Source organism: Corythoichthys intestinalis, chromosome 7, assembly GCF_030265065.1.
Source record: "Corythoichthys intestinalis isolate RoL2023-P3 chromosome 7, ASM3026506v1, whole genome shotgun sequence".
NCBI lineage: Eukaryota > Metazoa > Chordata > Actinopteri > Syngnathiformes > Syngnathidae > Corythoichthys > Corythoichthys intestinalis.
The window spans coordinates 46,793,275-46,819,498 of record NC_080401.1 but is presented as its reverse complement, the minus strand read 5'-3'; the positions used below and the strand labels follow the sequence as shown (position 1 = coordinate 46,819,498).

At 39.6% G+C, this 26,224-nt stretch overlaps 1 protein-coding gene across 1 annotated transcript; it reads right to left on the bottom strand.

The window, feature by feature from the left end:
- Window positions 1-19,153: 19,153 nt before the first annotated feature.
- On the bottom strand, window positions 19,154-25,780 carry s1pr3a (sphingosine-1-phosphate receptor 3a). Its single transcript, XM_057842042.1, has 2 exons — window positions 25,568-25,780; window positions 19,154-24,730 (listed from the first exon to the last, which is right to left on the bottom strand). The coding sequence occupies exon 2, from the start codon at window positions 24,609-24,611 to the stop codon at window positions 23,442-23,444; it is 1,170 nt and encodes a 389-aa protein (XP_057698025.1). The 5' UTR covers window positions 24,612-24,730; window positions 25,568-25,780; the 3' UTR covers window positions 19,154-23,441.
- Between the last annotated feature and the right edge of the window lie 444 nt (window positions 25,781-26,224).

Here is a 26,224-nt window from a genome sequence, read left to right as displayed (position 1 = left end):
ACTCACTAAAAAATTCATCAAAAAGTAGCTTTCCAATTGTTTAATTTTGTGAAACAGGAATTCCTGCTTCATGAGTGGTGATCTTCCTGGGGATATTAATGAGACATTGGTTGCAGATGGATGGACAAATCCTTATGGACATTTTCAACCAAATCTCCATTTTGTCACGTACGCCGCCGCCAGTATCGCCTTTCTCTCGAAATGAAAGCTAGACTGTTCATGCAGCTGTCGTGACTTCGAGCGTGCGTGTGTGCATATTGTCAGGTGCGGAGGTGGGTGTCAATCATAAAGCGCTGGTGGCAGCTGTTCATCCATCACAGTTGGTGTGGTGGAATAAGCACCAACCATAATATTCAAATGTGCTTGTGAATAATGCAAGTGGAGATTGTGAGTAGAGATGACTTGGTTATCTGAAGGTGCTTCATGAAAAGAAATTTTGGTTGTACTGTAGATCAGGGCTGTCAAAGTTGTTTCCATCACAGTTCCACATTGTAGTTATTCACCCACTGGGGGTTCAGTTTTAATGGTGAAAATGTGTTAATGTAGAAACTCTAGGGCCTAGAGTCTAGGGTTTCATGTGGGGCAGGGTGTCACATTGCGGTATGTACCTTTGTTTTACCCAGTGTCTTTTTTTGGCAGCCTTTTTATATTTTGTCTTTGTCTTTTGGACAAAAATACTTATTAGTCTTAGTTACCTTATATTTTAGTCATTTCAAATGTGTTCATTTTCATCTACTTTTAGTCGACGAAATCTCATACAAATTTTGTCTGGTTTTAGTCGATACTTAAAATGTTTTAGTCCAAAAATAAAGGATTCCAACAATTTTGAATGAACATAGACAAACAGGCGTTTATTGTAGCTTCTACAAGGACAATGCTACCTTTGTGATAATAATACACACTCAGTAGGAAAAACAGTACATTATTTTCATTTAAACCCACTAGAAGCTATTAGCTGTATGTGGGAAAAAAAAAAAAAAGTTGTTTGAGTGTTTAAGAGGATGTCAGCCACACTAAAGATGATGCTAATGCTAACGCGACGAGTAACATTTAGCGTGTGATGATCACTCAGCACATACCTTTAAAGGGAACCACGGACAGAAAAACTTGTAGTTCTTAAAAGATAAATGTTAGTATGAGTTATAATAATTTGACATTCAAACCAATCTCATTGTTTTCGGTTTTATAAAATGTGAAAAATTAGTTTAACCAGTGGGTCGCCATAGTTGTTGATGACGCAATGCACTCTGGGCAGTGAATTCACTGGGCAGCACTGCCATACTTGCACAGTGTCACTCGTTAGCTACATAAAATGTCGTCGGTTATTCCCTTCCAATTTGAATCCGAGCGGAAATGTGATGAGCAGGACAGCACTGTCGATATTTCACAAAACAAGCAGCAAAAGCAATAATGTCTCGAGCGGGATTCGAACCCGTATGTCCCGTGCGACAGATGAGCGCGTCGACCACAGGACTATACTTTCGCATGATGTTAGAGCCATGATTTTCATTATAAAGCAATCGCATCCCACATGCGTTGTCTTTGTATGCGGTAAAACCTGAAAGGGAAACGCACCTGAAAAGAAAGTGCTGCTGGCTTGACCACGGAATTAGAAAACGCGGCTCTCTTCAGACAGCAAGCAGACAACAATAACATAGCAATTGCGTAAAAGGGTCCGTGATAGTAGGTCTGGGTCAATAAAAAAATACCTGAGGGAAATCCGAGGTGAGAGGCAGACAAACAAAAAAAAACAAGGCGATTATTCAACTAGTAACGAAGGGATACACAGACTGTCAAATGGCAGCAATTCAATGTCTTGGCACGCCTCCTAGGATCGGTTTAAATACACTGCTGACGAGCTGGAATTGGATGCTGGTACGACGTTGGGAACTCGTCCCACATCTTTGTAACAAAACAATCTGACCAGCAGCAGAATGTGATCAAAATCATGCTGTTCGTCATACTAGCTTCGCTTGCTAACTAGAACAGCTATTCTCCCAGTCCAGCCCAAACGCGTCAACACCCTTGGCGTACATTGCGCGTGTAAAACATGGCACCCTCCAGAGGTCAAAACATTTACTAAATATTAAAGATTTTTAAATCAATGGCAATAATATGTGTTTCTAATAACATTTTTAGTAAAAGAGAACAATTGTGGCTTATTAGAGCCTACAAGTTAAACTTAACAGGCTAAAGCAACATTGCATATTCTGTCTGGCCAAGATAAGAAAACAAATATTACCATGTGTATCCAAACAAGCAAGATGGAGCACAGCCTAGCTTGAAACACATCCTACTCTGGTGAAGAGAGCGAGGGAACGGCGCAGCACATCTCTCATGGGTGACACGACCTAAACACTGCTACGATGCAAGCTGACGCACTCCAGGTACAATAGACTCAGGCATTGTGAACATATGACAGAAACTATAGCCCCTTTCACATACGCCTAATCACAGTTAAAATCCCAGGATTTAAACGGGCAGCCCTTGTATGTGAAAGCAATTTCCCGGGTCGACTGACATTTCATGGGTCGCGTCTTAGTATAATGCCCGGGACTTTCCAGGGACAAGGCGTATGTGAAAGCTAGCGTTAAATTCCAGGGGCACAGATCAATGGCTGGTGACTTAAATATTATGGCGGGCCGATCGTCACTTCCTCTTTAGTAAGATGTAAGATGAAAAGCGGTAAACAAACATTGCAATTATCAACATAGCAAGCTTGAAATAGCTAAATTAAACTGAAATCATAATGAAATCAACTAACTACTGGATCGTAATGCCGAGGAAGAGCGTCCATCATTCATCTTTGGAAAAGAGTACCTGTAGTTTATTTTGTTGTCGATGTTATGGTCCGCAACTGCGAAAACAAGGTTGTACCTAAAACAGAAAACAATGGAGGGATGCGTTCATTAGTTTATTAAACAGAAACAAAAATACACTCGATTGCTGATAAGGGGAAATAAACACATTGGGTCCGTGACAGTAGGTCGACGGGGATCAATAATACTAATCTAAGTGGTAGGCTGAGAGCCGATAAGACAATAAATACACTCAAATACCAGCACAACGTAAGGAATTTCAAAACATGGTGATGAATGCCGCCCAGCAAGTTAATATCTCAGCACCCCTCTCTTAGATCACCAGGGCGTAAATACAGTCTTGATGAGCTTGAATTGGCTGCAGTTACAACGTTGGGAATGATTCCACAACCGGTTCTGTAAAAAAACACGATTTGAGCAACATTGTGGCAACCGATGCCGACCAAAAATGATGTAATGTCCAGGTTATATAATCGAACCAGCACAGCCCACACAGAGAGTGCCAGTGGGCAACACGGGTCTGTGAAAGTGTCCAGCCAGCGTCATTCTCAGGACATCTCTACATGCGTGAAAGGAATGACGAGAGTAAATTCCGCGTCACCTTACACGGGAATTTGCCATGATAGTTTTGTGAAAGGGGCTTACGTCCCATTTTTGTGTTGTCGTCGTCTCGTCAGACAAGAAATGGCATTGGTCTTGTTATGTTCTAGTCTGCTAAAGGAATCTGACCTTTTAGCCAAACTTCCGGAACCACGGCAGTCGAATCGCCGGACCCGCCCTGGCGCGGCTCCAACGACCCGGGCTGTCGGGATAACAGCAGCCCGGGTCGTTGGAGCTGCACCTTAGTCTTAACCCCTTATACTGTCTCCATTTTGAAAGCTGGAAGAAGGCTTCGAAACACAAGCTGACAATTTATTCAGGTCGACAGTGATCAAACGGCAAGGCAAAACAGTGACAGACCCAGACGAGGAGGAGACTCAGGGTCACCATATCACAAGTCAACAAAAGGTTCCCGAAAAAAAATGACAACGATTAGTTAAACATTGTCTTTTTGAAGGCTCTCGCGGGGCGGGCTGTGAGCAGGAAGAGGGGTGTGTTTGGGTCTTCTTCTGTTGCAAATTTGGGCGGTCAAATTCGTGTCTCACCGTTGTTGAGTCATGGTTAATGAGGCAACTGAGGTGGGAGGTTGGACGCGTCTCACCGTCTGAGAGGCGCCAAGCTATCAAATTTAGAGCTGTTTTTGTTATCGGGTGTTGTGGTAGTACAGGGCCATTTGTTCTGGACTGTCCTGAAGAGCTGATTGCGGGATTTGGTGTTGCAAATGTGGGCTTGTAGATGTGTTGCCTATCCCCTGGTAGTCAGCGTCAATCTTGCTCAGTCAGCTGCATGACGCATGCACTGGGCTTCCGTGGTCAGAAGGCGTCCTTATCTGCACTTTGTCTTGGCGTTGCAAGTTCTAACCATTCCAAGTGCAACTGTTCATAATATCAAATATATTCTGATTGTTTTCATTAAACTATTATATAAATGCTATTTATATTGGGTATGTTACAATAATAATAAAAGTCTAACATTAAATAAGAGAAAAGATACAATTTCCTGGTTGAATAAAATAAGTGTGTTAGAGTAATACAAACAGTCAAACGGTAAATATGAGAAAAGATACTATTCCCTTCATTCCCCCTCAACCGCCCGCCCCCGAGAGCCTTCAAAAAGACTGAATGTTTAACTAATCGTTTTCATTTTTTCTCGGGAACCTTTTGTTGACTTGTGATATGGTGACCCTGAGTCGCCTCCTCGCCTTGGTCTGTTGCTGTTTTACCTTGCCGTTTGATCGCTATCGACCTGAATAAATTGTCAACTTGTGTTTCGAAGCCTTCTTCCAGCTTTCAAAATGGAGTCCGTAAAAGGGGTTAAGACTAAAGTGAATGCGCGGAGTTTGGCCTTTTGGCCGGGTTGTCGGTTTACTGCTGGCCCAGATCGTTGGAGCTGCGCCAGCGCGGGTCCGGCGGTTCGGCTGCGTGGTTCCGACAGTCTGGCTAAGAGGTCAGATTTCATTGCTGCTAAGCCACATTTTTAGCTCGTCATCGACACAAAAAAAAAATGTTTGTCGACGAAATATTTTCGTTATCGTCATTACTGACGAAAACAACAATGGTTTTAACTCATTCGCTGCGATGAATGGCGATAGACATCCAATCCATTTGAACTAGCAGATCATGTTTGTCTTTTATGGCTGAGATCAGATCATTTAATGACCAATTTATGGGGAAAAAAGTCTTTCAAAAGGATTCAAATAGTTTTTCTTGCAACTGTGTATATATACACACACAGACAAAAGAAGGTGTTCCGTATCACAAGTGAAAGACTGCACACGCAAGTCGAGCTAAAAGCCCGTCGCGCTCCACCTCACATATCCCTGTCTGAGACACTAAACCCTGCACTTGTGGCAGGGAGGCTTGGTGGACAAAGCGTGGAGGTCACACTTAGTGTGTGTATGCAGTGTGCGTCTGTGTTTTTTCATGTGTTAGACTATCTCTTTGTCTGTGCTTGGAGTTCTGTGTTTGTGTGTGTGTGTCAATATATGGTGGACTGTTTCTTTGAATGCACATGTGTAGTCTGTCTGTCTCTCCATGTGTCTGTGTTTGACTATGTGTGCGCATTGCTGGAAGATTGCAATCAGAGATGGTTTGCAGAGAAAGCAGCTGCTGTTTTGAGGGATTTGGAGGGGTCTGAGGTTATTTTAAGGAAGAATTTGTTAGAGTTTCACTTCAGCGTAAGGCGTTCTGCCAGAGGCACGCTGCGAATAGAGTTACTCGAGAATTACTTTCCAGTGTGTAGGAATCATTCAAGGCAAACAGTTGGATTTCTATTTTGTTAGTTTAAAAGGATTTGTCAAAAAGCGGTTAACACGTCTACCTCGCAAGCAAACTGTTTGAATCGTAGCTTCCTGTGTCTACAGTAGCTTAATCTCCTGGTGTTTGCATTGGTTTTCTCAGTGTACTATTTCAGTATAACCAGGGGTGATAGTGGGTCAGAACGGTCAGGAACGCAGTTCCGGTATAAGATTCAGGGCCGGAATGCTGTTCCGGTACACGGTGCTTTGATTCCGAAAATAGGACAGCAACTGTCAAAACGCTACGTTAAAAAAAAAAAAAGAAAAAAAATGCTAAGCTGCCACACATGCATTTCAGCTCCAAGAAAAAAAACAATCTACCAACATCAGATTTGCATACACAAGTGTTAACAACCAGCATAATAAAGTGGTTATCTAGCGTAATCCATTTCCACCAATATTTATTATTGATTTTATTCCACGGACGGCATGGAGGTTTTCCCAGCTGCTGCAGTTATCTGGGTCTGACGATGATGAGTCACGTCAATGTGCGAACGCACGCAGCAAAGCAAAACGCCTGGACTCATTTATCCGTTCAATTGTCTGACATATTGACATGTGATCAGGAGAGACGGTTAGCTCTGATTGGTTCAAATGTGCATGTTTTCTGGAAGAGCAACAAAAAAAAAGCTTGTTGAATTGATGCGACAAAAAAAGGGCAATGCTACATAAAATGGATCAAATCTTTAACAGCAACGAAAGAGTTGAGGAGGCTTATTCATCATATTTAGCTGTATTTGCTCTGATGGGGAGGTTCAGAACATCTTAGCTGTCAATGTGCACTTTGGACTTATATTTGTTCATTTATGTTAGGCTACTTATTCATTTCCTTATGATTTTAAATAGTCAATGTTTGCGCGATGATCAAAATATTTTCCATTTCACTCTGCATAATATAAAATATAAAGTCATTTGTACTTATTTTTCTGAATGTATGTAAGTTACTTATATCTTTATTATTTAAAAAAAAGTAAATGTTTACATCAATTTTAATATATATCTTATGTTCTTAAGTAGTTAAAATTGAGATTTGGAATTTAGTATGTGAGGAAATGAGGGAAAATAAAAATTAGGAGATGGAGGTTGGAGTTATTGCTGTTTTTGTTCTTGTATTTTGCAAATTATTAAAAAAAAAATTATTTTTTTGAATAAAAAATAAATAAATAAAATTTCTGGCTCCGTGGCGACCTTCACGTCGGGGAGTTCCAGCAAGAAATTCTAGCCACTTTCATCCCTGAGTATAACATTATAGATATGTAAAAAATGTTGGACTTGTCAGTTTTTGAACAAAATTTTCAATGGATGTACCGTCCCTTATTAGCCCCTTATTTGGTTAATGTAAACTAAAAAAAAAAAAAAAAAAAAATTTATTCAATTCGTTAAAAAAAAATGGGTATGTCTTCTTTTGCATTTTTTCTATACACTCTACCATCACTCACATTTATCATTGTTTTCTGACAATTTCGACTCATCAGCATAATCTATGTGTAACACAAATCATGCAAATCGTCCACAGAGCCGGATCACGATGACAAGGGGGCCGGGCTGATCCTCTTGTCCTCTTGTCGTGTTCACATTAGTCATATGCAAATGTCATTTGCACACGGAGAACGACACAAATCCGCCATGTCTAAACCCTCAAAGAGACTGGTGACGGTTATTTAGTTAACATGATTTATAAGGTGATTGACCCACTTACAAAAAAGGACATTTGTGAGTGTTCAGTTTCTTGATAGAAGGGAAATTGCTGTTTGTTTCATTTAACAGGGAAAGAGCAGCACAGTGGCTTATTGATTATTATGTCTGTTACAGCTATAAGGTTCTTTGTTTGAATCTGAACTCTTTGGAGTTTTGCATTTTCTCTCCATTTTAGAATTGAAGACTACAGTTTCCATTGCTATGACTTTGAATATGATACAGTGGTACCTCTACTTATGAAATTAATTGGTTCTGGAAGTAGCCTCGTAACCTGAAAATTCCATAAGCAGAGACAGTAGGAAAACGATTTCCATGTAAATGCCCTAATCCGTCCCAAGAACTACTGACACGCCACATTAAATTTTATAATCAGGGTAAAACAGGAATAAAACAACTGACAAACACATTTGAATCATTCCATACACCCATGGGTGGATAGTGACGCTTTACATTTACTTAGTTACCTTTACTTGAGTAACTTTTTGGGGAAATTTTTCTTCTAAGAGTAGTTTTATTAAGCCATACTTTTTACTATTACTTGAGTAGATTTGTGAAGACGAAACACTACTCTTACTCTGCTACTTTGGGCTTTTTTTTTTTTTGCCAGCAGTAGCTCTACTAGTTTCACCAATGAGAAGTTGCAACAATAATCGCATGACTCCATTATACCAATCAGACTCAAGATTGCTATTCTATGATCACGCTGGCCTGTTAAATCACGTGGTGTCTTTAAAGCACCATGAAAATGAAGTATTTGACATAGCGCGCTGCCCTCAACATGACTGGAAAGCATAGATTTTAACCTCTCTCCCAGTTTTTATTTGCCACTGATTGACCACGGAAAACCCGAGATAGGATCCATTTAATTTTATGATAGGAACTATAAATGAACGATTCACTATTCAACTGTTCAAACGAGGAAGTATTTTCTCCATTAGAGGGCCCTCATGCTCTTTCAATGAATAATGCTTCATTTCTGTATTTTTTTTTATTTTATTCTTGCCGGAAAGAAATTATTTAAAAAATACGATATTTGTGTTAATGCGGTTATGTAACTGTTTATTGTACAATATAATAATAGCTCATATTAATAACTTTGTGCGGAGAAAAAAAACCACCATTGTTTCAAAGAAAGAAAAAAAACGTCGTAAGCAGTTACTCACCATGTTACTCATTACTTGAGTATTCTTTTCACTAAATACTTCTTTACTGTACTTGTACTTGAGTACATTTTTTGGATGACTACTTTTATTTTTACTTGAGTAATATTATTTTAAAGTAACTCTTTTCTTACTTGAGTAAACTTTTTGGCTACTGTACCCCCTTTGCATACACCTAACCCAGTGGTTCTTAAGCTGGGAACCCCATGAGTTTCACACGTGCATTAACCGACACCTTGGAATTTTTTTATTTATTTTTTTTTAATTCAAAATTTATATAGCTAAGCTATAACCCAAGTGAATTTCTTTTCAAATTTCTACTCATTTAGACAGCATGTTTTTAAATAGCCCAAAATGTATGTTTTTATCTTTATGCCTACAGCATCATCAGACCACTAAACCAAGACTGGCCTAATGCGCATATCTTAGAATATTTCATTTAAATTTGGAGGAATATATTTTATATTATTCAAAATTAAACCTGCTTGACTGCATTAACCTTGACTGTGCAGTTTGTCATGTTTACCTCTCAAATGATATCAAATTTAATGAAAAACCCTGCACAAAATGATCGCCAAGTTTGTACGCAAATCCAAATAAACAGTGAATTCACAACAAATAATTTTGCCTTCTGATTTGCTTTTCACATTGGAAAATGAAATTAAACTTGATTCATTTCAAGCTGTTTCTATTTTTGTTTTCATGTCGACATTCTCATTCTATCGCATCCTTGCCTCACATACTATTTTCATTGCGTAAAATGAGACGCAAATGTTTTTTAATGTAGACGCAGTGCACGTTACCCATAGGTCTGTTGTACTTCCTCATACCAAGTGAGAGTCAACCTTCCACTGAGCAAAGCAGTTTCTCCTCCCATCAGATGGAGGACTAGCAGCTGAAAGAATTGGGATGAAGCCTGTAAATTTGGGACTAACCAGTCCAGAACCTGGTCTAAAATGCCGCTTTGCCTAAATTTAGTCAGCGTCCAAAAAATGGGCCGTGCGTCTTAACCTTCACCGAACACCTTAGACGTATTCACCGAACCCCTGGGGTTCAATTGAATCCAGGTTAAGAACCACGGACCTGACCTAACCGGTAATGAAGTAGATAACTGAACATAATGGAAAGGGAAAATAGAAATATAAAATATCTTACGTTCCTTCTCTTTTAAGATGGTGCCGATCGCCTATCTTACTCCTCGTGACGCAATAACACGAGGAGACCTGTGCTCTTTTGGCGAAGACATCGAGCCTGCAATACCAACAAAAACACAGTCGTGCCTGTGCATGTCATCATACTGCGACACCCAAATTGAAACGTCATCAACGATAGGCCAATTGGAGAGCAGAATCATGTTGCAGAAGCATGATGGGAAAGATTATGCCTAATAAGGCAGCAGGATCTTAAGGCGCAACATTTAAATTTTTGCCGCTCGTATCCTGAAATTTCTTTCGTAACAAATGGCATTACTTTCCTGTTGAGGCATGTTGTAACCTGACTATTCCGTTTGTAGAGATGTTCGTAAGTAGAGGTACCACTGTGTCTTCAAATGAAGAACTACAGGTGTACTATACATACGTAGTTCTACAGGGCTCAGAGAGTTCCAAAAAATCGATTATTACATGCATCGCGATTCAACACGTGACGATTCGATTACGATTCATAAAGGTTCAAAAACGATGATTTTCCCACATAACTCTATGATAGCCGCTCGTAGCGGAACGAAATTCAAGACACGTCTGCCGTCCGGACACCTTTAACGGATGGACGCACGTTATAATGGATGCTGCCTGTAACTGAGTGAGAGATTTATTCCGTTTCAAAAGACTGGAAAATAAATTTGTGTATGAGACAGGCAGTCAAAGAAGAGCGACCACACAGTTATTTTTTAGAGCGAGAGGGGAGGAGAGATAGTTCGTTGCTCATTGTCTTTCAGATGTCCAGCTGTAGTTTCAAGTCATGTCAATTGAAAAATGTCCTCAGGGTGTTGCTAAGGCCTGTGTGCGTCTATAAGAGGTGAGTACACGAGCCCTCTTCTACTGTTTAGCCTTTATTGTTGTTGTTTTTGAGGTGTTAATAGTTAGCGCTAAGCTAATTAGCCAATTTGCTCACGTGAATTTCATATGCAAATAATTAAAGATGTCGGACCCAATCGATCGGCATCACGTCATTTTCAAAGTATCGTAATCGGCCAAAAAATATTGGACATGCCTTTTTTAATACATATACAGTATATATATATATTTTTTAATTAAATCGTTTTCTAATTGTATATAACGTTACAGACTAAATGTCTTACATTCATCCAGAGTCTTTAGTTTTGGCTTAAAGTAGGGCTGTCAAATTTATCGCGTCAACGGGAGTAATAACATTAAAATATTTAACGCAATTAACGTATGCGGTGCACTACCCACTCACGCATTGTCGCGTTCAATCTATAATGGCACCGTCTTACGTATACATAGAGCTAAAAGGAAGCGTCAAATGAATAGAGAGAATTTTGGCAGCCTTTGAAGCCTTTTTTTAATTGGCGAAAGCCTTACAATCCCTCTCTCAGCGATTAGAAATATCGTGAGGATGTGGGGAAGAAAGGTAGTAGTTGATCTTTTTCTTAACACCCTATTTTATTTCCCACCGCTGAGAACATATATCAATTGATACCATTGCGCACAGTCATAGTTGCACTTCCCATCATGCATTTGGGCAGAAGTTAAATGGCTGCAGTATAATTTACTGAACGCTCATAAAAATCCACTAGATGGCAAATTTAGTCACAATATACAAAGTCACATTTATCCTTTAAGAATTATATTTCTTTCTATCCGTGGATCCCTCTCACAGAAAGAATGTTGATCATGTAAATGCCATCTTGAGGATTTATTGTCATAATAAACAAACACAGTACTTATGTACTGTATGTTGAATGTATATATTCGTCCAAGTTTTATTCATTTTTTTCTTAATGCATTGCCAAAATGTATATGATCGGGAAAAATTATCGGGAATAATTGGAATTGAATCGGGAGCAAAAAAAAAAAAAAGCAATCGGATCGGGAAATATCGGGTTCGGCAGATACTCAAACTAAAACAATCGGGATCGGATCGGGAGCAAAAAAACATGATCGGAACAACCCTACAAATAATGCAAAACCATGATTAAGTACAGCGTGAACACTACAAACATGCGAAATAGTACAGAAATCTGTGAAAACAAAGTATATTGGTTAAAAGTGTTATTTCTAAAGACACTTTGTTTCCAGAAAATGTGGAATTCATTCCACCTATGTAAATTTTATTGTATTGTTAAGTGAAATAAATACTCCCTTTAAAATGGTTAATGTTTTTGCACTTTCTTGTAAAAATAAATAAACAAAACAGCAGCTTAAAGGGCAGGTTTTTCTTGTAAGGGCATGTTTCCATTGTTTCTGTTGAATCATTAGGATATTTTAAATAAAAAATGGACGAAAAATTATTTGTCTACTTTATTGATTCGTAATGTACGATGGATCGATAATCGTGATAACCGCGATCATTGTCAATATCATCGTTCAAGAATCGAATCGTAGCTTCCTGAATCGTAATCGAATTGAATCGTGGGGTGCCTAAGATGGCAAGTCAAAAAAGTCAGGAAAAGCCCACTGGAACAGCAGAACTTTGTTTTGGGTAATTACGGCCACTTTATGGTAGGTGTGCACAATATTGAGAGACATTTAACATAAAATGTACAGGGGTAAATTCTGAATACAGGCATATCCCAGTTGTAATTGGGTGTGTGCACTTGTGCAACCATAATACCTCAGTTATGTCCACTTTCTGTTTTTGAAAATATTACTTCAATCAATTGAGCTATACAGATTCTAGATCACATTATTACTGGGAAAATTCAAGAAATCATTTGGGTAAACCTAGTCTGTTTAACAGTGGCGTGTAGACTTGGTATATCCACTGTGCATGTCAACACAAAAACCCCCAAAGTGATATCCTGTTGTATCCGTGACTCTCCCACGGGATTACTGAGCACCAATGCTTTATCTTTACGCATTAACGTTTCTTCATATTCCAAATGGCAATAGGCCAACATGGAGGAAGGAATGCTCAAGCCTTTGTGAAGGAAAACGAGCAGGCAGTGACCTTTTATGCTGGAGATGGTTGAGCTTTTTGTATCCCCGCTGTCTTTCTACATCACAATTTAAGGTGCGGAACGAGCACTAATCTCGCAGTGAGGTGAGCGTGAAATGCCACTTTGGCAGCTCCTGTCTGCTCTATGGAGTACGATGTACTCCAATAGGTGAATATGGATAACCAATCCTTTGCAAAATATTTAGATTAATACCACATTTAGAAAATGTACAAATGCAAAAACAGGCAGCTTTAATTTTTCTGCGAATTCAGTATTTTTATCTGGATCCTGGTTTAAACTAGTTATTTTTAAGTTAATAAAAGATTCTTTCAATGTGAAACCAGACAATTCCTAGAAAAAGTCTAAAAAGGACAAAAATTACGCTGTACAATTTGTATTTATATAGGAACAAAAGATGACTACTGGAACTAGAATCTTTATCCTTAATCGCTTTCAAATATCAAAGATGGCAGCATTTTATGTGAGTGCTGCTAATTTTCCCCTTAAATTATTTTTTTCTCACAGTTTTTCTATTATTTAATGGTCATTGTTCATCGTGTGGACATAAATGATGCATACATGAATGTTAGCCTTGGCAATTTATATTGTAAGCTTGCGTGTTGCCACACCACGACATTGATGCTAATTAGCATTAAGCTAACATAGTGAAAGTGCTTGTGCAATGCTTTTCGGAAATAGATATGTTGTAAATGTCTTTGTTATTGCTATATGTTGAGTGAGAATTTCAAAATGGAGTTTTATTAAAGAAACGCTCAAGTCATTTTCCAATATTTTGAGATGTTTCATGCAGAAGATGGGTCGAATGTGAGTGTGTGTGTGGGTGTGTGTTGAAGTGTGTTCCCTGTGTAGTTTTATTTGATTGCAATAGCGTTTGAAAGTTAAATCAATCTGCAAACGGTAGGATTTGACATTTGTCAAAATATGACGTCACATCGCGCCTTGTAATGCAAGTACGTGCCCTCTTCGTTCTTCCTCCATGCCCACTACAATGGTATGAAAAAGTATCTGAACCTTTTGGAATTTCTCACATTTCTGCATAAAATCACCATCAAATGTGATCTGATATTTGTCAAAAACACACAGATGAAAAAAGTTTCTGCTTGAACTAAAACCACCCAAACATTTATAGGTTTTCATATTTTACTGAGGATAGTATGCAAACAATGACAGAAGGGGGAAAAATAAGTTTGTGAACCATCACGTTTAATATTTTGTGGGGCCCCCCCGTGGCTGCAGATCAATCTGGCACATCAATCAGGACTAATCTTGGCCCATTCTTCTCTACAAAACTGCTGTAGTTCCGTCAGATTCCTGGGATGTCTGGCATGAATCACTGTCTTTAGGTTATGCCACAGGAACTCAATAGGGTTCAAGTCTGGACTTTGACTTGGCCACCCCAGAATGTGTATTTTGTTCTTCTGAAACCATTCTGAAGTTGACTTACTTCTGTTTCAGATCATTGTCTTGTTACAGCATCCATCCTGTTTTTAGCTTTAACTATCTAATAGAAGGCCTCAGATTTTCCTGCGGAACATCCTGATAAACGCTTGAATTCATTCTTCCACTAATGATTGCAAGTTGTCCAGGCCCCGAAGAAGAAAAACAGCCCCAATTCATGATGCTCCCTCCACCATGCTTCACGGTGGGGATGAGGTGTTGATATTGGTGTGGTGAGCTGTTCCATTTTTTCCTCCACACATGACGTTGTGTGTTACTCCCAACCAATATAACTTTGGTTTCATCGGTCCACAAAATATTTGTTGAAACCTCTGTGGAGTGTCCGAGTGCCTTTTTGCGAACATTAAACGGGCAACAATGTTTTATCAGATGGCAAGAGCTTCCTCAGTGGAGTCCTCCCATGAACACCGTTCTTGGCCATAGTTTTACATTTAGTTGGTGTGTGCATATAGTTGATGTGTGCACAGAGATATTGGACTGTGCCAGTGATTTCTGTCTTTAGCAGACACTCTAGGGTTCTTTTTTTTTTTTTTTTTAGCTCTGAGTATTCTGCGCGGAACTCTTGGCGTCATCTGTGGTGGACGGCCACTCCTTGTGAGAGAAGAAACAGTGCCAAACTCTCTCCATTTGTAGACAACTTCTCTGACTGTCGATTGATGAACATCCAGACTTTTAGAGATGGTTTTGTATCCTTTACCAGCTTTATACAAATCAACAATCCTTGATCGCAGGTCTTCAGACAGCTCTTTTGACCGAGCCATGATGCACATCAGACAATGCTTCTCATCAAGACAATTCTTACCAGGTGTGTGTTTTATAGTGGGCAGGGCAGCTTTAAACCACTCATCACCTGACTTAAATTGTTTGTTAAAAAATTGGTTTCAATTGCTCTTTAAGTCTCCTTAGGCAGAGGGTTCACTTACTTATTTTTCCCCCGTCTGTCAATGTTTGCATGCTATCCTGACACAAATATTTTTTGTTCAAGAGATAATTTAAAGAAATTACAGAGAGATATTATGAATGAAATGGTTAAATTGAAAATTTGGTTTGATTATAACAAATTATCATTAAACTTAGGAATAACAAAATTTATGTTGTTTGGTAATAATAAAAGTAATTCACAGGCATTTATTTCTATTGAAGGTGTGGACATTGAGAGAGTTTCTGAAATCAAATTTCTTGGAGTCGTCGTTGATGAAAAATTCAATTGGAAACCACATATTAAATATTTGCAAAATAAAATATCAAGGAGTATTTCAGTAATAAATAAAGCAAAAATTTTTTTAGATTTTGATTCTCTCTATATTTTGTACTGTTCTTTAGTTCTTCCTTATTTAACTTACTGTGTGGAAGTCTGGGGAAATACTAACAAAACCTCACTGTAATCTCTAACCATTCTTCAAAAAATAGTATTCATAAGAAAGGATATGTGGACCATACTCATTCACTTTTTTTTTGATTCAAAGATTTAAAAATTTGCTGATTTGGTTGATTACTGAACAGGACAAGTTATGTTCAAGGCAAAAAAATAATAAATTGCCTGGTAATATTCAACAATTGTTTAATTTTGAAGATGCGCATTATAATCTAAGAAGGACATTTAATTTTAAAAGGATTAAGAACAACAACAATGAGAGGTTTCAGCATATCAGTTTGTGGAGTAAGGCTATGGAATGCTCTGAATGTAGAGTTAAAACAATGTCAAAATATTGATCAATTCAAGAGAATGTTTAAACAGTCAATATTTCAGTGTTACATGTGTGAACCTGTGCAATGATGGTTTTGAAGTTTGTATTTATCTTTTTGTGTTTATTTTAGGGCTGTCAAACGATTAAAATTTTTAATCGAGTTAATTACAGCTTAAAAATTAATCGTAATTAATCGCAATTCAAACCATCTATAAAATATGCCATATTTTTCTGTAAATTATATATATATTCTGTAAAATAAATTGTTGGAATGGAAAGATAAGACACAAGATGGATATATACATTCAACATACGGTACATAAGGACTGTAGTGGGCATTTCACTCGACTGTCATTTAAATCTGTCAGCCGTCCTCACTCCGAAGCGTCTACTTTTTCCAAAGCTAGACAGCTAGTGAACGACGCCTTAATAATCAGACTTCTTCCTTTTTCATCTGATTTATTAATAAAATGGCCTCAAACCATTGTCCTCTATAGACCGTCGTAAAACTACAAAAAAAAGTACACAAGCATTGCATTAGCAACAACGTTAGCTTAGCACGCTATACAGGTTCACTAAATATAAACAAAAGGCGTCTCATACAAAAAATATAACATTTCGCTTACTAACATAATATGTACATTCTTTACAACAACCATACTTACGGACAAATCTTGTCCAAGGATCGTATAAGCACAACATTACAACGTAGGCGTCAGCCCGAGACGTCGGGCAGCCATATTGAACTGGCAAGAAAACAATAAACCATGTCGCAAAGCGACCGCAAGAGTTCGCTGTTAGACAGCACAAAAAGCCTTGCTGTAAAACTTACCAAAAGGCAGAATACTGTCTGAGCGGGACATGTGCGTTAATTGCGTCAAATATTTTAACGTGATTAATTTAAAAAATTAATTACCGCCCGTTAACGCGATAATTTTGACAGCCCTAGTTTATTTACTTATTGATTATTTTGTTATATTGATATGCATTTACAGTTTTGAATTATATGGAGGTACGTCTTATGTATAAAATTCATTGTATTTTGAATGTGTAGGGGTGGGGACCTTATAAGCTATGCTTCTTCTCACTCCTTTTCAGATGTTTGTTATTTCAAATAATTTTGTGTGGATTATTTTGTTTTAACACCTGAAATCAATCAATCAATCAATCCTCATTAAAATATGAAAACCTATAAATGTTTGGCTGGTTTTAGTTAAAGCAGACACTGCCAGTCGGGAACCTGGCAGCCACAGTAATAGGGTGGTAGGTGGGTCCCACACTTTTTTATATGGCGTGGCTCCTGGGGTGTGGCCTCCCCTCTGCCTCGGCTGCCGGCCGCGGGAGTAGGTTGGGGGGTCGGGTCCCCGATCTTGCATCGCCCCGTGGCAGTTCCTGGGCGTTCTCCTGCCTCCGCCTTCCCCTCTCTTCTCTGGCTGGGCATCCGCCCTGCGCTCCGTCGCGGGTCGCTGACTGGGCGCCGGTGTATCAGCGGGGTGTCGCCTGCACCGGCGGGGGACCCTGCCTTGCCTGGGGCTTGGTGGGCCGCTGGGGGTCCCGTGGCGTGCCGTGCCGGTTGGGGGGCTGTGGCTCGTGGCCCGGGTGGGCGGGCGGGAGTGGGTGTAGGCGTGGGGTTGGTGGTGCGTCCCCTCCTGCCATCCCTGAAGGCCGGTTGATGGGTGCGCGGGTGGCCCGGGGGACCACCCTGGGTCCCGGGGGGGGGGACGATGGCTCCTTTGCTGGGCTGCGGGAGGAGGGATGGGCTGCGCATGGCCCCCCGCCCCCGCGCCCGCCCTCCCTCCCTCCCTCCCCGGGCTGGCTGGGTGGGGGCTGTGGCCCTGGGTTGGCGCCCGCGCGGCTTCTCCGCCCGTCTGCGTGGCTGTCGCGCGCCCGGTGGGGCCTGCGTGCTGCTGGATGTGGTAGGGCATTCTCGGGTCGGGGGTCCCGGTGCCGGGATTGGCGATGCGGCGGCGTAGGGTTGGTCGCCAACGGGCTTACTCGTAAGAGATTCACACGATTACTGGGTTCTAGATCACAGAACTGATTTGTGCACACTCTACCCCTTTCAATCACTTAGCTTATAGGCTTATAGACACCCCCACCCCCATTCTCCTCTTTCACTGGCCAATAGGCCCCCACATGGTGTAAACCGGAAATACATCTCGCTGACGATAGCACCAGCATATTAGTAACTAGTTTAGATGTTCAATGTATATCTAGTTGTTGTTTGTGTATGTGTTTCTTTTCCTTCTTCTCTTGTATTTCTTTTCTTCTGTCCCCCCATAATCCCTTCCTGTTCGCTGCTTTGTCATAATAAAAAGGTATTTTGAATGATCACAATGGGAGTATGTCAGACTCTCAATGTGAAACATTAAAACTGTTCAGAATCTGGGCACTTAGACTTCCATTCTCTGTGTCAAACAGCTGAACAGGACAGGTTTAAAAAATAAAAAATAAAAAATAAAAAAAAAATAAAGCAGACACTGTTTTTACATCTGTGTGATTTTGACAGATCCGATCACATTTGATTTTGATTATATGCAGAAATGTGAGAAATTCCAAAAGGTTCAGATATATTTTCATACCACTGTCGTAATTTAATCTATGTGTGTGCATTTGCTGTGTCGTGTCTTTGTTACTCCCCGTTAAATACACTTCTCTGCACACACTCGAAGCTTGGTGTCTTTGAAGAACTTTGTAGTCCGACTCTCCTTGATGTGTCAAATTCACCACTTGCATTGCTAATGATCTATGACCTTCCCACTTGAAACACCCACTCCACCGACGGCCAATCATAGCAAAGATTATTCAATTTAGATCCAGTCAGAAGACTATTAATGTGAAACAGGAAAGAAAAAGACCAACTAAAATGTTTTATTTTAAAAATTATATTCTGGGCATTTTCAAAGCAAGTCATTGTACTAACCTAGGAAAAGTGGCGTGAAATATATGATGCATAAAAATAAAACTAGTTAAAAACAAATTAACCTCTTGTTTACTATTCATTTATTACTGCGTATCGAAAATGAGTGCAGTTGAGTTCATTCCAGTGCTCGTATCTAAAATATCATTTGAAAGTTGACTCGTATGTTCAAAAACTTTTAAATTGATTCACTAATGTATCAAGTCACTAGGGTTTTGTGGGTTAGGAAATGTTTCATGAAACAATTCTTCTTGGCCATCTGCGAGTAGATGTGGCTCTGTTTTTGTCTAAATAACATTTTTTTTTTTTTTTTTAGTGATGTAAGTTATCGTCTATTCATCACACAGACACACATGCAACACATTAAAATCTGACAAACACCAAATGGGATTTTTAAAAATTTTATTGACTATATAATAGAATCAGACTACCACTATGAAATCATTTCCATCTATAACACTGCTCATCACTACTAGTGGTTAGTTGATGTCTGAGTGGTTTCTAGATATGCTGATGAGGAAACACATTGTCAAAAAGTAGCTGGCAAAGCCTACACTTATGTGACTATTAAGAGATGGAGCTCTGTCGCCACCAACAGGACAAATGGGTTTTTGCACCAGTAGTGGTAAAGCTTCAAGAGCAGCAACCGTCTTCTCCTCTTAAAAATAAAAACATTGCTTTCATCCCTTTAGTTTCTCTAATCCTACATCATACAGTCGTTGTACCGTGGCGGCTTTTATGCACATAGAGCACAAAATCTACCTTAGGTGAATACATCAGGCAAAAAATGTTTTCACAGAAAATAAATACTAGACAAGTTGGGGTTGGGGGTGCAGGTGTTTCAAACAGCACATGCAAAAGAAAAGTGCCAAATAGGTTCTACATGTATTAAAAAAAAAACAGCCACAACACAAATTTAAAGCCCTAACACTCATATGAATGTTTTTAGCTCATGAATATGAACTTTTAATACAAACATGTTAGTTAAGTTTACACTTTTTTCGCATAGTAGTAATAGTAGTGCCCCCCTTTTTTTGTGCATTGTGATCCTTGACTGCATCCTGCAGTGACCACATTAGAACATCATTTTTCTTTTCATATTCTCATTATTTTGATAAGACAGTTCATTATTTTTGTTTTTTGAACTTTGAAATGAATATTTATGATTTCATGCTCCTGTAGATTGGGTCCTACTTTCATTTTCATAGGCACATAAAACAAGTGGAAAAAAGGGGTTTTGCATGTGGCTGCCCTCTCTTTGCTAAACTGGACAGTTGCAGTATTGTGTTGTCTGTCCATTTAATTTTTGTGTCTTTAAGCAAGTAACTACTACATTTATGTAAAATGGGAACATATTATTCCCCAAAAGTGTGAAAGTTCACACTGCAGATTCAGTCTTCACCAGAGGTGGGTAGTAACGTGTTACATGTACTCCGTTACATTTACTTTTTGAGAAAAATGTACTTCTAAGAGTAGTTTTACTAAGCCATACTTTTTGCTTGAGTAGATTTGTGAAGAAAAAACCGCTACTCTTACTCCGCTACTTTGGGCTACACAAAAGTCGTTACATTTTTCCTCATTATGCCATGCCAAGAGTAGCGCTACCAATTTCACAAATGACACGTCGCGACAATAATCACATGACTCCATTACACCAATCAGACGCAACCTTGCCGTTCTATGATCACGCCAGCCTGTTCAATCACGTAGCGTCTTTAAAGCACCGTAAAAAATTAAGTATTGAACATAGAGCGTCGCCCTCAACCTGACTCGAAAGCACGGATTAAAACCTCCCAGTTTTTATTTGGCACCGATTGACCACGGAAAACCGGAGATATTATCCTTGTAATTCCGTAATTGTAATTATCTGGGCTTTTGCAAGGCAGAGCCCCATATAACTATGAAGAAAGTACAGTGATCCCTCGTTTTTCACGGTTGATGGGGACCAGAACCCACCGCGATTAGTGAAAAACCGCGAAGTAGCCCACCCTAATGTATTTATTTAGATCTATCATATAAGACATTTTTTAAAAGCTTTTTCCCCAAAGTATAATTTAAAATGTTTTTAATGTATATATTAGGGCTGTCAAAATTATCACGTTAACGAGCGGTAATATTTTTTAAAATTAATCCCGTTAAAATATTTGACGCAATTAACGCACAAATGCCCTGCTCAAACTGATCAAAATGACAGCACAGTGAAGGGTGTACTTGTTGTGTTTTTCGGAGTTTTGTCGCCCTCTGCTGGCGCTTGGGTGAGACTGATTTTAAAGGCTTCAGCACCCATGAGCATTGTGTGAGTAATTATTGACATCAACAATGGCGGGCTACTAGTTTATTTTTTGATTGAAAATTTTACAAATTTTATTAAAACGAAAACATGAAGAGGGGTTTTAATATAAAATTTCTATAACTTGTACTATCATTTATCTTTTAAGAACTACAAGTCTTTCTATCCATGGATCGCTTTTAACAGAATGTTAATAATGGTAATGCCATCTTGTTGATTGACCATTATAATAAAGAAATACAGTACTTATGTACCGTATATTGAATGAATATATCCATCTTGTGTCTTATCTTTCCATTCCAACAATAATTTACAGAAAAATATGGCATATTTTATAGATGGTTTGAATTGCGATTAAATTATGATTAATTAATTTTTAAGCTGTAATTAACTCGATTAAAAATTTTAATCGTTTGACACCCCTAGTATATACTGTAAATATTTTAATAAATGTTTTTAAGCACTTTAAATGTCATAATTATGCTAAGTTTTAAACGTTTCAGTCCCACAGAATTATTTTTAAACAACAAAAAAAGTAGAGGCCTAATCCATTTAAAAAAAAAGTTTAAAAAAAACAACAACAAAAAAAAAACACTTGTCTTTATTAAATGCTTCATTGAGTCTCCACTCCAACACGCTGCAGCTGCTCACTTTCACACAATGAGTTGCCACAGCAACATTTTAACAAGTTAAATGATGATTGACGCATGCGGTCCTTTGAAGGTCGAGTCCCTGGTAAGATCAAAGGCTTAACCGTCTGTCAATCATCGTTTACTTTAATAAGCAACTCCAGTTCAATCTCTGATGAACAAAGAGCAAGGAGAGAGAGTGGAGGGATTGAGTGTGAGACTATGCGATCGGCTCGGGACAGCTCATCTGAATGTTTTTTTTTTTTTAATTGGAAAAAAAATCCACGATGGACTGAGGGCGCGAAGTTTGAAGCGCGAAGTAGCAAGGGATCACTGTACAGCAGGGGTCCCCAAACTTTTTCCTGTGAAGGCCACTTTTCCCTTCTCTGATGAGGGGCCGGGGTTAGTTTGTAACAGAAAAAGTGTGACGATTGCAGGAGTGCCTAAATGTAAAAAATGATTGTTTTTCAGAAAGCCACAATCAAATAACCCTTTCTGGATTCTTCACGGAACAAAAGTACATAATATAATATAATATAATAAATAATAATAACACGATTAATTAACTAGATAATAACCAAATAACCCTCTCTGGTTTCTTCACAGAAAAAAAGCCAGGAAATAAATAACACTATTGGAGAAAAAAAAAAAAAAAGTCAAAATGCTCTCTGGTAATGTTCAGGGGGCCACACCAAATGTGGAGTCGGGCCGTAGTTTGGGGACCCCTGCTGTACAGTATTCACTATTCAAGCTAGGAGCCATTTTCTCCACTAGAGGGCAGTAATGCTCTTTGGACGATTAATGCTTTATTTATGTCTTTTTTTCCTGTCCTCCGGAATTCAGTGTTTTTTTTTTGTTTTTGGTATTTCTTTGGCTTAGTATTGTTATGTAATGGGTTTTTGTACAGTATCATTATAACAACAGTTCATATCGATAAGTTTATGCTGAGAAGAAAAAAAAACCTTGTTACTCATTACTTGAGGTATCTTTTCACTGAATACTTTTTTTACTTGAGTACATTTTTTGGATGACTACTTTTACTTGAGTAATATTATTTTGAAGTAACGCTACTCTTACTTGAGTAAAAAAGTTTGGCTACTCTACCCACCTCTGGTCTTAACACATCTTGTGAAACGGAAGCAATTGCCGCTCTCGTGCCGAAATTTCCACGCGTTTCATTACGCTAGCAGGCAACAATACTGAATTTATGGAAAGTTGGGTAAGATGAATATTTTAACACTGTTAATATCGAGTCCAATTGATTTAAAAAAATACTTATTGTAATCGAGCTGTTCAAAGACCAAGCCGTCCTTTATTGTTTTGTAATGCTGTAATATACCACAGGATGGCGCTAAAGACGTGTCTAAATATGAATTAGTCTCTAAATAGTGTGTTTAAGTGTGTTTTGTGTGTACGGGAATAGCTAAATTTAGCCTTGGTTGCTAGTAGAATTTGGTAAATGTGCAATTTAGTGACTTTTTTCGATCTTGTCTTTTGTGTGTTATAGTCTGTGGTATATTTTTGTTTTAAATGAATAAAACCGGCAATGGATAAACCATTGAGGGCATCAATTACTTGATGTTTTTATCATTTTTGGAGGGGATTACTGTATACTTTTTGTGACATTTTTGTTTTTCGTCTTGTGAAATATGTGCCCCAAATCGACAACACCGTATTAGACGGTGCAGATGTAGCTAATATTCTGGCCATTGTGCGTGCGGCCTCTTTCAAGGTGCTTCCTGTCAGAACTTGCTGAGGGCCCCCGCCTTCACCAGTACTGCCGACAGTAGCTCGGCAGGTCCTGCCGGGTGAGGCAGTGCGGTGGCGGAGGGATCCCCGTGCTTCACGTCCACGTTCACACCTCTGTTCAAGTTGGTCTTTCCCATTCCTCCCCCGCCCCCCATGCTGCTCTTGCTGTTCTCTGCGGTGGGCCCCGCGGTCCCCAGGTTGGGGTTACCCGCTGCGGGTGTCCCAGTGGACTCTATGGCGCTCTGGCAGCAGCAGAGCAGGCGGAAGAAGGCGGCCCTCATCTCCCTGCTGGACAGCGTATAGATGAGAGGGTTGAGGGCCGAGTTGAGCACGGCCAAGGCGATGAACCAGTCCACCTCGTAGAGAACCGGGCACCCATCGGGAGTGCAGCCCACGTCCAGGAGCAAGAGCAAGAAGAGGGGCGACCAGCACACCACGAACACCCCGAGAACAATCACCACGGTCCTCAACAGGGCCAGGGAACACTCCGAAGGCCTGCTGCTGACCCTGCGCCCGCTTGATGTCACCAGACGATAAATCCGGATGTAGAGGATGATGATGGCCACCAGCAAGGCGCTGAAGATGCTGATGCAAAATGCCACGTAGCTCTTGGCGTATAGCGGCAGCACGGTTGAGCAGGAGCCAAAGTTGTCCAAGCAGTTCCAACCCAGGCTGGGCAAGGCGCTGAGCAGCACTGACACCAGCCAACAAGCCGCCAGGAGGCCTAAGAGGCGGCCGCGGCTCGCCGTCTCACACGGGCGCAGTCGCACCATGGTCATGTGCCGCTCAATCCCAATGGCTAAGAGGCTGAAAGTGGATGCGCTTAGGGCCACGAACATACTCCCCTCTCGTGCCAACCACTGGGCTGGCGTCAGAAAATAGGTCCGGCTCCCTGAGGTGAAGATGTTCACCACGTAGGCCACGCCGGCGAGAAGGTCAGATAGCGCCAAGTTGCCGATGAGGAAGTACATGCGGCTGTGGAAGCGCTTGTTCCTCCACAGCGCCAGCAGGACAGTCAGGTTCTCCAAGACAATGAGAACGCAGATGAGGAGCAGCACGGCAGTCTTGCATGCGTTCCCACCGCGGGATCGCTCCCACTTGCCCGAGTTGTTGTAGTGGGCAACAATCACCATGTTCATGCCGTCTTCTGGCGCGTTTCCCATGGTGTCTCGTCCCCAGCCCCTCCAGCCTTGTTGTTGTATCCCTCGCTCACACGGCAGGGGGCGCCAAATCACCTGACTCACAGGGGACAGGCATCCTACTACAGTCTCCTCTTGGAGGTCTGCCAATCAAACGCAAAGGTAGGATTAAAAAAAAAATCAAATGATGAAAGCAGTTTTTTGTTTTTTTATTATTATTATTATCATTATTCTCTATACTTCGTTCTGTCTGATAGCACTTACAGTATATTGAATATCCCAATAAGTACAAATGCATACATACACTGCACAAAAATGCAGACAGGTTCAATACTAAATGACCAAGTACCCGAACTAGACAAGCTGAAAATGTAAATAAAGTAAAAGAATGGTCAGGTGATCCGATTCAGGTTTAAGGGTTAGGTTTAGGGTTAAGATACAAACCCCTAATTATAATTAACCTGTCAATGTACGATGTCATAAATATTCTATTTATTTTGGTTCATGTTTGTTTACTTATTTTTTTCTGCATATTTACAAATTTGGTTTTTGGTTGACTTCATAATCTGCCTGGAAGCTAAAGAATAAAAATAGCCTTTAAACTAACACTAGTGCATTTTACCAATGTTTACTATGTGCTGAATAATAAACAAGATGACTTGATTAGCTTTACATACAATTAAGCAGAATTGGTAGTAGTTCAAACCCAGTATTAATTAAATAGCCTCATTAGATTTTTTTAAATGCCAATTATATATGGCAGCTTTTTATTCTGTGCCACCAATTTTTAGAAAACCAAAACTTTAGTGTTGCAAGTTGTGCATAGCATGTAGTATGCAGGTTGTTTTAGTTAAGTTTTAAATACTTATATTTCTCAGATTTAACCCACAAAACTATATTAAGACAAGTACAATATAGAAATAGTGATCAATGTTATGTGTGTTTTTAAGGTAAAAAAATGAAAAACAGAAAAAACTCACCCAATTTGAATGTGTCATTGGCCCATTAATCTCTCCATGAATTTATCCTTGTTTCAACATATCCCTCCGTTTTATAGATGAGGGAAAAAGAGTGGAGTGTAATGGTCAGAAGTGCTCTGACAAAAGTTGTGTGAAGTTTTTGGGGGAATGCTCGAGTTCTGCTTCTTGCCCAAACAGCCACAAACAGTGGTGTGCTCTCAGACTAACGCTGGGCGGTTCTCTTCCCTTCTGCTCCTCCCTGACTGTTAACTTTGAACACATCCAGGAACTCTGCAAAGATCACAACTTGCTCCTACGCAGGATGTTTCACTTTTATCAATTGCTCAGCCAGCAAATAACCAGTTATGAAATACTGTTGATATCATTTTTTTAATTGTTTGTTTGGAGGGGAGGCAAACAAACTTGAGAGCCGTGTCTATCAACACTCACTGCAAAAATAAACATGGAAATTGTCATAAATAATATATTAGTTTAACTGCACTGACCATTGCCTTAAGAGATCAACAAAGTGTAATAAAAAAAATCTGCATTATTAAAAAATTCCGACCAGAGGCGGGTATTAATGTATTACATTTACATTTACTTGAGGGTCTTTACGAGAAAAACATGCTTTTAAGAATAGTTTTATCTTGGTATAATTTTTAGTTTTCTTTGGAT